Genomic DNA, 17,074 nt, shown 5'->3' with positions numbered 1-17,074 from the left:
AAATTTTTTATCATTCATTTTGATATAGTAAATAGAAACTTTCTTCTCCTGTAGCAAAGCGGTTACTGGCTGGAATTGTACAAAATTTTGTGTGTAGGCTTAAATTAGGTAACCTAACAATTTTATCAAGTAGCCAGTACGATTTGAGAAAAAAAGTCATTTTTGAAGAGCCCTACTGTACATCCTCTATAGTGGAACGTAGGTCATGAATTGGGCCATCTGTAACGTGTGCTCTGGTGATTGCTACTTGCTTGGGCCTGCAATAGATTTCTTCACGGGCCGGATGAAATCGTCTGGCGGGCCGTGTCTGGCCTGTCGGGATTGTGTTTGCCAGCCCTGCTATAGGCCTACTGTTAGGTCGGTGCGGCTATCTGGTTGTGTGTTTTAGCAGGTCCGAAACAACATTTTTTCAGCCCAAAAAAGCACTGATCTTGAGCCCACCATAGGGTAATCGATGAAACTTCTTGAACACTTACTATGTGCATCTGGTTGTTAAATTTTACGAATGAAATCTGTCATTAATATTGATTCTTCCTTAGGCCTATATTAGGCTACTATAAAATCCACCATCAGGTTGCACATCCGGTGATTTCCAACCTTCTATGGTCGTGACCGCATTTCCAACTTGAAAACGTTTCGTGGCCCCGCTCTTAACTTGATAAGCTGATTGCTAAATAATTTCAGCTTGCCCAAACTTTCTTACGGCCTAGGAAGTTAATTACGTCAAACATCATCGCGATCTCCATATAAAGGCAAACGACCCCAAGATTTGGAACCATTTGTCCGTGATTGAAGCATCCAATCGCGGCCTTAACCAACTCTAGGAATATACCGTTAGCTTGTAATTGCGATTACAATTACACTCATTTCAGTAAATGATGGTTATTTATATTTACTTTTGATTGCATTTTTGGCGAGGGCGGTGCCTTGTGTCCATACTAATATCAATATACGTTGCATAACTCGCGCCCAGCGCGAAGAAAAATTTCGAATAGAATAAATATGCTAGAAAATAATATTGTTTATGTTGATTTACGAAAAACCTTTGAGCCGCTACTTCAAGCCTTCAAAATTCCGAACATATAGGGATATTTTAGAATTTCCTCCCGGACGCAGTTCTCTCAGTGAAATTCCGGACGTATGGAAACCCTATTCTATGAGAAGGCGTAACTTACGATTACCATACGTCCTCCTCTAGGGGGATTTGTGCTCCTTTTCCGAGAAGATAAGATAATCGTCAGATTACAGTTTTACGTGGACAAGACACACATAATGTACAATGCGATGTAGTGTGTTGATAGGAGGATGCCAAACGACCCGTTGCATAGACTCTTAAACTGGCGTCCACCTCGGCCTAGTGCCCGATGTCACAGTTCTTTCTTCGATTTTTGTCTCTATTCCGCGGCTCTTTCCATTCCTAAGTGCGCGCTGTCATATGGTCATTTTGTCGCCGTAAGAACAGCGACGCGGAAGAAGAGAAGACCAGGATAACCTCCTTCGCGGGATCGAACCAGGTCCGACCTGACGGCAGGTGCTTATCGTCACCACTACGCTATCTCGAAAATGTCCTCCGAGGACGGATACAGATTGTACAGGCACAACTACAAACACCATAAATGACGCGAACATACTGGATTACGACGGCATGTATGACTGAAAAAAAGGTCAACCGCAGTCCAATTTACGTTAGAGCTGATTCAAATCACCCATTTGCTCGTCCAATATTGTAACTTTTGTGATTTGTAAAAAGTGTCCTCTTTTCCGACTCTCAAAATATGGTAACATTACGTAATTGCATAATTGAAAGAATACCGAATATTGACTTAGATTTGGATATGAAAAAAATAGACTTTGTATGTGAATTGTTCAATCCAGTCATCTCTAATATTCCGATTATTAATTCGTTTGTTAATTTTCAAAATCCCACGTTTCTCATATTTTCAAATCACGACTCAGATAGATATATTCCATCATAAACATTGTGAGTCTGTATAATCATAGCAACAAAAACGCAGCGAATATAGATAGGCAACACGCCCAGTCGCACACCTCTGACTTTATAATTTTTGCACCACGACCTATGTAATAGGTCTACGAAAGTACGACACATAGGCCTAGTCTACATATATGCTCTTGCAATAGCTAATAGAATATTGTATAGCAATTGACGCCAAGTGTTGGATCTTTTCGCTGAGCCGGTAATGATTAATATATGTGAATGCATGCTTTTGCTCAGTTATTCGCCAACAGCTCTCCGTCTCTCTCCCATTTTTGTTTTAACATCAATGCCTTTCTCTAAAAATCTCCAGCAGTTCATGACCGAAGACACGTGAGTGAATAGTATATCAGCGTCCACTGATCGAGTTCGTCTTCATGCACTCGTCACGGTCAAAGCTCAACATAATCAGCATTATCAATTTAGATTGTTGTTGCTTAAAAGGTTTGCAGATGCAGGAGGCATTTGTACAAATTTGTAACAAGTCAAAGCTTGCATGATATAATTGTCTATTTTGTACGATATATGGCATGCTCGTAACTGTCCCAAGTTGACTCCACCGGTGTTGGTACGACTAGAGCCAACTTTTTAGCAATGCTTGATTTGAATCACTTTGCAAAGCTGACTTGACTTGGACGAGGAATTTTAGCAATGTGGATTCAATGTGACTCAAGTCGTCAAGTAACGGGCGCCGACTAAATCGCTGCGCAAAAGTGCAAAATTTAGGTTGGAGTGAAAATGACTTTTTCTTTTTTCAAATCAAAAAAGGGGGTTCTTAAATCCCGACAAAGGACCGAAAACTTCAATAAAAATTGATTTTAGGGGATTTTCCAGCCGGCAACCCCCCAATTTCTGCGCGAGAGGGGATAAAATTGCCCATCTCGACAACCACTGGTCGTAGAGTCGTGATTTATAGCTCAAAAGCTGCCAAAACAGGATGTTTCTATCTGTCTTAAGAAGACAGTTTTCTTCTATTGTGAACACAAAACGAGTCACAGCCAAAAAACACTAAAATTTTGAAGCGGGTAAATGGTGGGAATAACTAAGTAACATGTTAGTGAGATTTACACAAGAACAGCAGAATAAATCCATATCATTATGTAAAAGCTCACAGGTTAGGGCTGTTACTCCATCTATTTTTAGAACAGGCCCGCGGGCGATTCATATGGTCCTTGCGGGCTACCTGGGACCCGTATATATAAACATATATCGACTTCTCAATTAGATAAAATAAAAAGGGCAAAAGAAAACAGGAAACAAATGAACATCGAGATAATCAGTTTTGGGCTCGTGTCAAGCGTCTCCAACGTAGGTGGTCGTGGGCGTCTTCAAGCGACAGCCCGCGTTGCGCTAGATCAGTCTCCATTGTTGAGCGCCATGTTTTCCGATTCCAGCCACCTCTGCGCCATGGCTCCGTGGAAATGTGATTGATGATGGCGGCGGCTGGTTGCTCGTCTTGATGCCGCACTATATGGCCGATTAGGCGAAAGCGTCGTTCAGCTGCCAGCAGACGGCATGGGATCGTTCCTGTGAGTTCTCGCAATGCATTCGTGGATATATTCTAGAACAGGGGTCCCCAATGTGGTGCCTACGGGCCCCAGGCAGCCCACAAGGACCAAATGAATCGCCAGCGGGCCTGTTCTAAAAATAGATGGAGTAACAGCCCTTACCAGTGAGCTTTTACATAATGAGATTGATTTATTTAGCTGTTTTTGTGTAAATCACACCAATATGTAACTTAGTTACTCCCGCCATTTACCCGCTTGAAAATTTTAGTGTTTTTTGGCTGTAACTCGTTTTGTGTTCACAATAGAGAAAACTTTCTTCTTGAGACAGACATAAACATGATGTTTCGGCAACTTTTGAGCTATAAATCATGACTCTACGACCAGTGGTTGTCGAGATGGGCAATTTTACGCCCTGGCACGCAGAAATTGGGGGATTGCCGGCTGGAAAATGGGGTCAATCCCCCAAAATCATTTTTTCTTGGAGTTTTAGGTCATTTGTCGGGATTTAAGAACCCCCTTTTCTCGATTAAAAAAAATAAATTTCACTTCATCATAGTGCACATGCTTTACATGTACATTGTACAAGTGTACTCCTGTACAAGTGTAGCCTACTATACTGTACATGTTCTCGACATGTCGTTGTGGACTGTTAGAGGATTGGCAGTTTTTGTGTCCTCATTATTCACACCAATTGGACGAACAAGTTTTTTCGCTGATGCAACATATCAACTCTCCAGTGAGATCACAAGTTTTTGACATCCATATGGAAACTCTGTTCCCATTTATACATAATCCATTCCGCCGAATGTTGCCAAACTTGTTAGAGAAAAACAGTGCCAAAATGTCGACGTGTGGTATTATTTGCTGTTTACCTTACTATTGGTATGTTTGTTGTCCTAATAATTGAAAAATGAGAAATCACGCATTTTTATGAGATTAGAATTCTTGTGTGAGGATTTTCATCAGAAATTATAAGACAGCCATTTTTAAGATTACAAATTTGCAGTAAGGATTCCTGGCTCGCGCTGAATTGTATATTGCATCATATCAATTTGTTTCAACTTCGCTTTCTACCCTCTATCTTGGCTGATGATTATAGACTGAGTTTATACTATATGGAGTCACCAACGTGGCTTAGCAGTTCTAGGCATGTGGGAGCGATACGGCGCCCTTTTACATGCATAATTAACACTATTATATCGATATACTCGATTCGGAATAAACGGTCACTCAATCTGTGATTCAATCAATCATCTTGCAAAATGCATTATGTCAAGATTCATGACTGGGTTTGACTTGACTCCAGTCACCTCCAAAACTCGAGTGACTTGACTTCACTCGGGTAAAATGTCCAATGACTAGGGTTGCATTTGAAACAAAAATCAATTTAAGGCAAACATCTTCAAAACATGAGCCTTGTTTAAAACATGGTTTTTTAATCTTCAAGTTATCCAGTTTCTGTTTGAAATTATAATTGTGACGTCACAGTGTATTGACATTGACAATAGAAAGTTTAGGGTGAATATGACTCCTTCGACAAAAAGGGCTTCCGACCACTGTCATAAACAGACCAAAAATATCTTTAACCAGGACTACATCGTTATGCAGCATTTCTACGGTAGGCAGTCTTCATCACCAGAACACCCATTCCGTACCAATGATCTATATCTAGGCTACATGCTATATATGTTGAACCGACGACGATTTCGAGGGTTCCTGCCACCCCACATCGTATACGTCAACTATATTGGATGCAAATCGTCCGTAGGATCATACTACATGGTTTTTCGATGGTAGGCTATTTACACAATAATGGCATAATTACACAACGTTTGAAAAAAAAAACAATTTTTTAAAGGCATTTCTTTCAGACTTTTTAAAACATATATTAAACGGAGCAGTGGTCGGGAACCTTTTTCGTCCGAAGAGCCATATTGACCCTATATTTTCCATTCTAATTTCCAAAGAGCCATACAATCAATCAATCAACTTTTACGTCATAATTGAAACATGGTGACGTCATGGTAGCGCAAATCCGAGATCTCTACATGGGATTCGTCGTTTGCACCGTATTTTCTCTGTAAAAACTCGTACTAATCATACTGGTTGCCTTATTTTAGTAATGAGTATGCGATACTTCAGTTACATAGATCTTTTGCAAGTTATGTATTTTTAATTGTATTGCACTGAGAGGCATATGATATTTTTCGAAGCTACAGTAAAAGTATGAATCTACTTGTTACACGCATTTTACGGTTCATGGGTCTTTTGGTGTTGCTTGGTATTACTGATGGCTTTGTAATTTGTAGTCTGAGTGCGGTTAAGCTTCATACAAAACTTGAGACTTTCGTCAGTTAGCCTATACGAGATCGCAGGTTCGTCTTGATGCTATTCCTAAATGCGAGGACCCATGATTACATACGTAGCTGGAGCCAAACATGGTTAATGGTCATGTTCACGATACAGTAGTATACATGCCCACTTTAATGTGTGATGCGTCGGTGAGGTGGGGTCAGGGGAGGCAAGTGAGGCAGTGCCGCCATTCGGCGGTAACAAAATGTTGCGCCACACGCCCACATTTTAACAGCGACTACAAAGCTATCAATCAAGAACGTAGATAGCTAAGGCGTAATTTCAAATTGGTAATTGTGTCACTTCCACGGCAGTTCATTTCTCGCCGTGGATCAGAAAGACAATGTGTATTTGAAAACTACATTGTGATACAGGCGCCGTCATGTCTGCTATTCTCTTTGATCAATCGACGGATCGTGCAATCCAAGATTTCGTGGCGTGTACATCGAATTCGGAAGTGAAATTGGTCGCCGGCGCGACAGCAACTTAAATTTGAGGATTTTGAAAAGGGGGTTCAAGCCCCTAACCCTAAATACGCCACTGTATAAACCTCTCAAAAACACTTAATACTGCGACGAGAATAATTATACTGGTTGTGCTGAAGACTTAATAACAATAGTTGCTGCAATATTGATAAATTAGGCACAAAAATAAAAATTTCGCAAAGAGCCATATCTTATGCTTAAAAGAGCCTTATATGGTTCGCGAGCCATAGGTTCCCGACCACTGGCCTACAGGCTTGTGGCTCGAAGGTTGTGACTCACTCCCAACACTGGTATCCGCGGGGAATTCATTCATGTGAAACGGAAATTAATTTTGCTGTATTGAAAAGACGAGAAATTTCAAAAGCTAAAACTGCAAAACCTGGAAGATTATGCAACAGGGAGTTATCCAACAAGATAGATCGATTCAAAGTGTGTTTCGTATTTCCCGACTTCCGTATAGCATATAGCCCTACATCAGATTTTGGAAGTCTTGAGGGGCATTTATAAAACAAAAACAAAGAGAACTATCGGTCTCGAGAATATCTCATGGCTAGTGTAAATGAGGAACCTATGTATTTTATGCAACATTTAATATACGCATGATTGCTTGCTCGAAACCTCATCTCTGCCAAGGAGAAGTACTGGTCTAGGGATGATGCGAACCCTTGAAAGGTTCAGGCTCAGGCCACACTATACCACAATGTCACCACATGTATCAACTGAAGCAATCAAATCCTATAATAATCCCATAAAATCAATATCTTTAGTCGCTCTTCCAACAATTTCGACGAGGATTTTCAATAAAGTTTTCGCCTCAACGGTCTCGGCCAGACCAGTTAATATGCTCTACTTCTGACTATTGCTACTTGATATTGTGCAGAGTGTAAAACGGGGTTCTATGCTTACTTCCAGAGTTGGATCAATTGTAATTTGTAATCGAGCTGAATGTAATTAAGTACATTTTTCATGTAATTGTAATTGTAATTGTAATAGAAGCATTTCTATTTTGTGTAATTGTAATTGGAATTGGAATTTGATCAAAATTTTGCTCAATTACAATCTCAATTACATTTTCATGGAAACCTGACAATCACAACATAAAATAATCATTTAATCAATCATTTATTCGTCGCACCAGTGAAAATCCGGTACGAACCAGAATGACGACGAGGGTCCTTAAGGCCTTAGTAAACAGTCACCACATGTAATAAGTAGCCTATTTACATCGGTTTTCTGTGCGTGCTGCGTTACAACTAGATAATTCAGTCACGCTAAACTGTTTCCCATACTTCGGTGGCATCAGAAAACTTTGTGAATTACAATATAGGCTAAACCAGTGGCTCTCAAACTGGGGGCGTGTGGCCTTGGGCGGCGTGAAAGCATTTGAACGGGGCGCGACGCTCCAGTAAACAGAAATCGTTTCCGCGCTTGGCCCGATTCACCTCCGTTTTATGGTTATTGCTCGGTGTATAGTCTGAATTTCGTGTTGGAGAATTCTCTCATCAACAGTCATAACCTTCCATAGCATCAAACTATATGTAAGGATTGCTAACTTTCTGGTTTCATTGTGTGCTATGACGATAAGAGGGGCACGAAATATTCACACAGAGGTGGTCAAAGTAGTCAAGGAAGCTACTCAAGTAGAAGTAGAAGTAGCGACGAAAAAATCTACTCAAGTACGAGTAGAAGTACTTCCTCCATAAGCAACCTGAAACTACTTGAAGTTGAAGTAGAATTGACTGACTTTAAAAGTACTCAAGTAAGTAAGTAGTTGTGAAAACGATCCTAATTCATCGTTCACATTGATTGTGGAAAGGTGCAGATTGAGCTATGCGTAAGGTGACGAGCTTGATTCATATTGATGCATACTAGCAGGTATCCAATTTTCGATAGATAAGCATTCGTTCACATCATGGGATGAAAATGATAGTATTGATATGGAAATGCCATACTAATCCTCTGTTTTCTCGAACAACACGTTTTAGAAAATCGCATGGTATGGCGCCATCCCCCATATTATAAGGCAATAGTTTAGTCGAATAGCAATGCGGAGAAGTTGTATAGCATACGGTGTAAACACTTTGCGCGATTAGTAAACGTTGATAAAAAATATGGTGGACCGTAAAAATGCCATATTGAGTGGCTTTAATTCCGGAAATTAAAGGCATTACTACACTTGCTTTTATACTCCAACATGTATTGTATGTTATCCAGGCAAAAGAACTGATATGATTTATAACTCAAAGTACATGATACTGGGAATTGAAAGTGAAACTATAGAAATTAAACATGGAACGGCAACGACCTATTTTGCAGCTTCGTTCCGCTTCGCCGAGGCTGGAGTGGGGAATTGTTTCGCGTAAGCGACTGTAGGATTTCTGGCAATCCAAAAGCAATCTTTCCGAGCGCAGAAATTATTGAATCTGGTCTTGATCGAAAGCTACTGTTGCACCGATTCCGAAAATATAAATTAGAATAATGATCAGGCACTGATCCACCTAGAATCCGTCCTCCAAGTCGAAATATCGCCATTGTTCGAACAATCAGAGAGTCGCAACGCGTCATTGTTATGGCCATTGTGTTGCGGTTACCCGATTGTTCTGAACAATGCTGAACCATTTCCTACACCACGTTTTTTTAGATCTCTGACCTGTACAGAGGCTTTTGTTGCAACAATAGCAAAAAAATTCAAGTTACCAACCAAGGCTTCATCAAACTTGATCACGCATTTGTAGATATGTTATCCCAATCTTACCTCCAATCTAGGCCCAATTTACTGGGGCCAGAAACTTTTCGCATCCCAATGTTCATCAAATGCAATCTAACAGTTTCCGAGCAAGTGAAAATGTAAATGCGAACCAAAATATTGTAATTCTTAGTTATCAGGAGGTTCTTTCCATTTGCATTTATTTTAATTTTACGCACCTTATCGGTATCATCCTTATCGCTGACGCCTTACCAATTACTTTTCATTATCCTGACTCAGCTCTGAGTAGCCTAATCGTTTGATTACATTTCATTGACTGTCCTGTAGCCTATTCGCGGTTAGTCGCTCAAACCTTTGGTTCTTAACAGTCGCTTGAAACATTTTTCTCTGCTTGTAGTTTTCAGTACTCATGATTAGGAATAGTTCGAATACGTTCGAGTTTTTTTTAAATTAAAGGGTATTCTACATATCAGGAATGAAACATGAATAGCTTGAGATTGTTGCTAATTACGTCGCTACGGTTGTCAAAGAACCCCTCTTTACTGAATCAATTACCTGTTTAAAAGTAATTGTAATTGTAATTATAATTGTAATAATTACATGTTTAACAGTAATTGTAATTTGATATTTTTAGCATTGAGTAATTTAATTGTAATGTAATTGAAACATGCAAGGAAGTAATTGTAATTGTAATTGTAATTTAATTAAAATATTGTAATTGATCCAGCTCTGCTTGCTACCGATATTAACGCATAAACAGGTCATACAGTAGCCAACACCTCAATCGCACGGATTTGGTTTTTATGATACAATAAACATATCAAACCAAGATGGATCCCATACGCCTGCTAGATTTTTTACATTAGACAACGATGTACTCTTTATACCAATTTCATTGATTGGATGAATAAGCATCATTCGCTGACTACATATAGAAGTGTATTTCGTTCTTGATGTTGTGTGTTTGCGGGTCAAGCTCACAGCGGGGAGTCACTAGATATTCACATTTCAGAAACGGAAAGCAGAATATTTTAAGCAAACTTTTGTAACAAAGCAAACAAAAATTTTGAGGTTGGCAAGGTGCATGCCGTTTAGTGCTGATTTTGTTTATGCGGCCAGCATCATGCATAGAGTGGTGTGATGTTGAAATGCAAAGACTTTCAAGCAAATATAATTTGTGCTGTCTTTGCCATCATGGTTTTAGATAATTAATGTGCCAGATCAGTAGTCGAATTGTGACCGTGTTGTAGTAGGTCGTGTGCAATGGTGGACGCATCAGAGGCTGGGGTTCGAAATCGAAACGAGCCACACTGGGTGTACAGACATTTGCCCAGAGGTGGTCAAAGTAGTCAAAAAATCTACTCAAGTACGAGTAGAAGTACTTCTTCCATAAGCAACCTAAAACTACTTGAAGTAGAAGTAGAATTGACTGACTTTAAATCTACTCAAGTAAGTAAGTAGTTGCGCAAACGATCGTAATTCGTTCGCATGGACTGTCAAAAGCTGCAAATTGCGATATGCGGAAGGTGAAGAAAGCTTGATTCATATTGATGCATCCCAGGAGGTGTCAATTTTTGGCAGAATAAGCATTCGTCTGCATCATGGGATGCAAATGATATAATTTATATGGAAATGCGATACTCATCCTATGCTTACTCGAACACCCGGTTTTAGACACGTCATCGGTTGCTAGGTATGATAGGTAATTGCTAGATTGCGAAACGGTAGTTTCAAACGTTATGGCGGGGGGTGGCATACTTACTGTGATGAAATATTTGATATAGACGACAATGCGGTGTGAACGGAACCACGCATTATATTCAGCGAAACTTGTGTTAAAACATATTTGTCACTCCATATCTACTGTGCGCGAAGCGCAACGAAAATTCTGGGTATCACATGACTTTTATGAAAATATAATGTTGGTACAACGTGAAAACAGCCCCGAAATTCCTTAGGCTATGTTTAAACTACTTCTACTTGACAAACTGAAAATAGCGAAGAGTAAGTAAGTAGATCACAAGCTATTACGAAGTAGAAGTAGCAAAAAAAGAAGATCTACTTGAGTAAGTACCAGAAGTAAAAGAAAACTACTTGAGTACTTCGAAAAAGTAGAAGTACTTCGTTTCTGACCACCTCTGCATTTGCCATACCTATCAGAACGGACCCCGATTTGATATAAACTTATATGATGAACTTGATGTCAGTTGTCTTTCTTTCTGATGCAAAATTTCAAAAAAAAATTTCGGATTCAGTAATTCTAATTCTGATTTAATTTGAGAAGATAACTGTGCAGCGATTACTCTAATTTCGATCTAATTTGGAAAGCTGAATATTTGTCTACCGTGGTAGTTCAACTTATCCATTGCATGCGTTTATAGCTACACCATACGCATCTCTCCACTATGCACGAATTCAGAGGAATTATTTTTATTCCATCAGAGTTAATTCGATGCCATTCGATATAACCAGAACATAAAAATGGAATGCAACAATATTTGTACGACGAGATCCCCATCGAACGCTGCCGTGTCCGTGTATGGAGATTCTCTGGTAACAAGCCGTGATTGCATGTTAGCGGCAGGCGCAGCTAACCGCGATCATATCGCCCACGACATCAGCCAGCAGATTGTCGCGCTCGTCATAGGTCAAGAAGTGAAATCTGGCGTACACATTTGGGTAGCAACACGCCTTTGGTTCCGGGTTACCGAACTTTCTGACCCTGCCGAATTTGTTCTGGAAATATAAAACGAATTCTGAACGAAATAAGTTAAATAAATCATAATTTGTGATCATCAGCAGAACTAAAACCTAGTTTCAATTTTAATCCAGAAGAAATATAAACAAGCAGTATGAAGAAGCATGTCTACATATCGTCATGTAGGGGAGATATGGTACGGATGGATCAAAAATTATATAATGGTCTCTGGACCCCAAATTCTCAGCCGAGAATAGCAGATCTTTTGCTGGCTCAACAGTTTCATCCAAGCTCTGCCTATCGCGGACATTTGCATGGATATCCGCCTTTTCAAAAATATTCATGAACGTTTAAAATTTGTTGCTCGAACGTATCATCGGTCCCCACCCGGTGGGTCCAAAGGTACTAGACCATGGGAGCTATGAGACACATACTCAAAAACTCGGATTTTACATTTTGTTTTGTTGTGTACTCTAATCTTAGCTACAGCAAGCCAATGAAGACTGTTTAGTCGCCACCTTCAAGAATAAAATAGATTATATCAACTCAAATGTTGGCGTAAAATCCCGTTTCGATTCACGTCCAAACTTACAAAATTAATGACATATACATATTACCCGTAAATCGACATTTCGACTTTCAAATACCTCGTTATGGTGATAAAACACCACAGGTGACTATGATTTGCGGCCTCTATGTATGTAGTCGTGTTTCTGTTGTTAAGTGATTTGTTGGTCCAACTATTTTGCCTTTTTTGGTTATGGTACCATAGGCCCCCACCCTATAAATATTGTAATTTAATTAAAAATAGTCCACTCGAGGATGGTATTGAATTGAATAATATGTGACATTATATACCCTGATACAAGCCCTATACACTTCACATTAAAAATTATGGCTGGTTTGTTAGTGTGGAAGGTGATATAGAAGAGAATATATACGTCAATCCAATCTTATTTTACCCCCCCCCCCCCCCAAAAAAAAAAACATAAATCATCAGTCACAGACCCCATAAGTCACGTAGTTCGAAGTTTTTTGTATGTGAGGAAAGATTCTGCCAGCATGCAATTGTAGACAAATTCGCGTACTGTAATCATGCGAATATGACGGAGAATTTTTCAAGTATTTTCGGTCCCACTGTCTCATCGGTAACACATCTCCCCTATACAGAAAGTTTAACGCCGAAATTAATCCCATATGTCACGCCGAAGTTGCTCTCGGGATTGTTTTGAAATGTCAACTCTGGCGTGACCATGTTGGTATTATTTTGGATGACGGAAGCGCAGTCTAATCCGCTACTGAAAGAAAGAACTAACAAAATGAAGCATCCGTGTGTGTGTGTGTGTGTCTCAGTGTTGGGATCAAGTCACTACCTTCGAGTCACGAGTCATTTCGAGTCATTGCACATTTTGACTCGAGTCAAGTCAAGTCACTCGATTTTTGGAAGTGACTCGAGTCAAGTCGAGTCAAGTCACGAGTCAAGTCATAATTCAAGTCAAGTTGCATTTTCAAAGTATGAGGCATGGTTACGTCATTGCATTTTGTTAGCTGTCTGAAATACAGATTGATTGGTTATTGATTCCGATCCGATGAAAGAATAAAGAGTTAAATGTACACGCAAGAATAGGCGCTGTATCGCTCACATATACGTGGAACTGCTAAACTACATAAGAAATTGCATAGCCTCAGTTTCTAGTTACCAGCCAAAATAGAGAATAGAGAATAGAGAAACGAATTGATAAGATGCAATACATTACCCATTTACAAATTGATATGATACAATTCGAGCCTGTGCTCGTGGTTGACGACTATATAAACTATATTCGAATTCAATTATAATAAAAAAAAGAGAGTTTTTGTTGAGGTAAGAACAGAGAACAGAAATAGACATTTTGCTACTAAATTACTTTACTAATTTACGACAACGTAAGCTGTAAACTGCGATCACTTCGTTTGCGGTCTATTCATTTGTGAGAGAACAATGGAGGCTCAGTAAAACGAACGATCATTGAATGATTGGTCACTCTAAAAGGTTATACACCATCGTTTCGCGAAAAATCTAAACATATGCAAGATACAGTGATTTTTATCGACATCGATTGCTTGATGACTTGAAATTGACTTGTCAATTTTGCTCCGAGTCACGAGTCAATCGACATTTCTGATACGTCGAGTCAAGTCAAGTCAAGTCATTTCAGCGAAGTGACTCGAGTCAAGTCAAGTCATACGAAAAAGGTGACTCGAGTCTGACTCGAGTCAAGTCATGACTCGAGTCATCCCAACACTGGTGTGTCTGTGTGTGTGTGTGCAGAGATAAGTGCCAGACTGCTTGTTCGCTGTGACGAGATAGCGTAGTGGTATAATCCACAGCTGCAAAACGAATGGATTGTGGGTTCGAGTCCGACCCAAGTCGGCCCCAGAATTCCTACCTAAGTGTTGGAAGTTTATCTGGGCTCCTTATCGCCATATCATCCGCGTGAGCGGTGTCTCACAAAAAGCATGGAAGTGGGCCGTGCTACAAGTCGAAGTCGGCAGTTATGGAATCAAAAATAACGAATATCGACCTGGTGTAAATGACCATTGTAGTCGACCAACACCATGGATACCACAAACAACAACAACATCAACTATACTTTTTCGCTCGGGGATGTAATGTGAAGTCTACAAGGAACAAAACGAAAAGGGGACTTGGCGACGAAACGGAAATCTCGGTAAATATGATGGTTCTGATCATGGATTGAAAATATTATCATCAATTGGAATGTTCCTTTATTATTGGCACATGCCGAGTATGCATATTGCGAATATTAGGCTACCTACCCATAGCATTTTCATGGCATGTCCGGTCGCGTTCAGGGCGACTGCTTCATCAGGCCATCTTGCACTATCACAGCTTCCATGGCATATTCCGATGTCTGCTCTGTCCGGTGTTACCACTTTCTTAAATAAAGTATACCATCGAATAACCAAGGGTAATCAAAATAGTGAGCGTTTCTACTCAAAGTAGGAGCAGACGTAAAGCTGCAAATTTCTACTCAATTACGAGTCGAAGTAGTGATACCAAAGCATGTCAAAACTACAACAAAAGGAAGTAGTAAAGGAAAGGTGTAAATCAGTGGTTCTTAACCTTACCTCCTGCACCCCCCAAGGGGCGCTGGCGATTTTGAAGGGGGAGGGAACGCTGATGTGGCGATATGGGGGGGGGGCGCTGGGCTCAGGTGGGCGATAAAGGGGGCGCTGAACGAAAATAGCTTCGCAGTAGATGATGATGATGTAGTAGTAGGACATATTCTTAATGAGTATTTAGAACAAATAAACATTGCTCAAGACATCTCAAATCTCGAAATTTTTGGTCGCGACACGCGGCGACGTTTGCTAGATATGTTTTCATAAATGAAGTGGGTTATTCTAATTCATATAAAATGGATTGGGCGTATTTTTAGATCGCCATTTTCCCGTTAAAACACTACCGTCACGCTAGCTAGGATTATTTTCAACAAAATGTTTCGAACTAGGTAGCCTATTATATCTTGCAGCGCACAGCGCGTTGATTTCGAAGGAGACACTGTATATCACTTTTGAGAGTGAGAGCCCCTTGTACATAAAATAGGCTTTGAAGCTTTGTGCACGAAAGGAATAACTAAATACGCTTGTATTTGAGAGCTACAAAATTAAATCGTCAGAATATTTCCTCATCGTATCATAAAGGATGATACTAACGAGTGTTAGGGTCCACAACCTCACATTAACGTTGAATAATATGAGTTTCTTTGTTCGGAATACATTCATGGTAAAATTATTAACTGGGTACAGTACCAGATCCAATGTGAGCAGATATATGCATCCCATTCACAGTTAACTTACGTAGTCACACAAAGCGTTGAAACATAATCCAATACCATTAATTTCCCCGTATTGTCAATCGCGGATGTAAATTGGGGAGCGCGAGCGCGATTAAATCGCGAAATATTTCCAATACTAAAGTCCCGAAAAGACCGACTGGACTTTGACCTCTTACCAGGACCGAAACTGCTGCAACCCAAACCCACAATCGCAGTGGGGGTGAGCCCGAAGGGCGCCCTAAATTATTTCGGAGAATGAACATAAATTACACATCCTGTTTTGACGACTCCTCCACGAAAAAATACGCATAATTATAGAAAATAGAAATAGGCATTTCGGGGTCGGCCATTACCACGCCACAATGCACGAAGACATATGAAGTTCCTCCCAATATGGGACTCCGAGAAGTGTGTCATAAAGATTGTCAGCGAGAAAACCGTAGCCAAAGGGGATTGCCCTTCTGCTGACCGTAAACGTCGATGTATATAAGTCTAATTGTCCGAATTATCATGTCGTCACAATCTGTACCGCATAGGACAAATAACATCCATCAGAGAAAAATTATTTGCTAGTGAAGAAATATCAATTTTGAATCATGTGCTTATTCAAGTTTAATACGTTTATGCGTTTCAACATCTTTTGACTATATAGCGGACAAGAGGTAACAAAATAACAACATGTAATGAAGTAATTGTACCAACGGGCACGCCCGAAGATGTTTAATTATTAATTACGTGGCCTTCATTTTCCAAGACAACAGCTCTCTCAGCGCTACTGGTAAATCTGATTACGTCGGGTGAGAGGATAAGACATAAATATGCAATTACCACCTGTTCATTCATGCATTATAGAAAATTGGCGCCTAGGGCGACCAGGCCACGCAATGTTTGCTGACCAGCCCCCAGAAGTTTGGTTTATCACGCTATGGGGGCCCAAGACAATCGTTTTTTTAGGGGGACTGACGAAGTGCTGTTACGTAGGGTTACCACATTTTGGAATCGGTAAAGGAGGACAATTTGTCAAAATCGTCAGTGAGTAAAATCCGGGAAATCGTAAATTTACCACAAAATTGCGGTTGGTTGACTAAAAAAATGGGTCAACTTTCAGGCTCAACTCCCGAAATACAGTTTTTCTTCTAGATGTTTCGTTGGCTTCACTCTCACCTGCAATATGGAATCGTAGTATGGGGAAGTGCATGCATCACAACATTTCTGTGCAGAATTCGAACCCTGCAAAACCGAGCGATACGGCTGATCTCATCTGTACCTTTACGTACCAAACTATCGTCTTACTACCGTAAGCACCGAATTTTGCAAGTTGACGACCTATATCGCTTCGAAGTATCAAAAGTCATTCACAAATATTTTTCCAATAGTTTGCCTCCTGTGTTTGATGACTTTTTCATTCCTGCTAAAAATGTCCACTCCCATTACACGAGATCCTCGTCTAAAGGAAATATCTACTTACCCCCACCCAATAGCAACC

General features: G+C 40.0%; 1 protein-coding gene across 1 annotated transcript in view; it reads right to left on the bottom strand.

Moving 5' to 3' along the window:
- Positions 1-11,466: 11,466 nt before the first annotated feature.
- The window catches only part of LOC145444187 (uncharacterized), a 28,778-nt gene continuing 23,170 nt past the window's right edge, over positions 11,467-17,074 (bottom strand). Inside the window, exons 10-11 of the mRNA XM_080322118.1 lie at positions 14,567-14,686; positions 11,467-11,784 (exon numbers count right to left, since the gene is read on the bottom strand). Coding sequence (XP_080178244.1) covers positions 11,623-11,784; positions 14,567-14,686 — 282 coding nt within the window. The 3' untranslated portion in view covers positions 11,467-11,622. The remainder of the gene's footprint in view (positions 11,785-14,566; positions 14,687-17,074) is intronic.

Source organism: Botryllus schlosseri, chromosome 8 (assembly GCF_051294905.1).
Source record: "Botryllus schlosseri isolate E-star chromosome 8, Bs_hap1, whole genome shotgun sequence".
Classification (NCBI taxonomy): Eukaryota; Metazoa; Chordata; class Ascidiacea; order Stolidobranchia; family Styelidae; genus Botryllus; species Botryllus schlosseri.
This window is presented reverse-complemented; position numbering and strand designations above follow the sequence as displayed.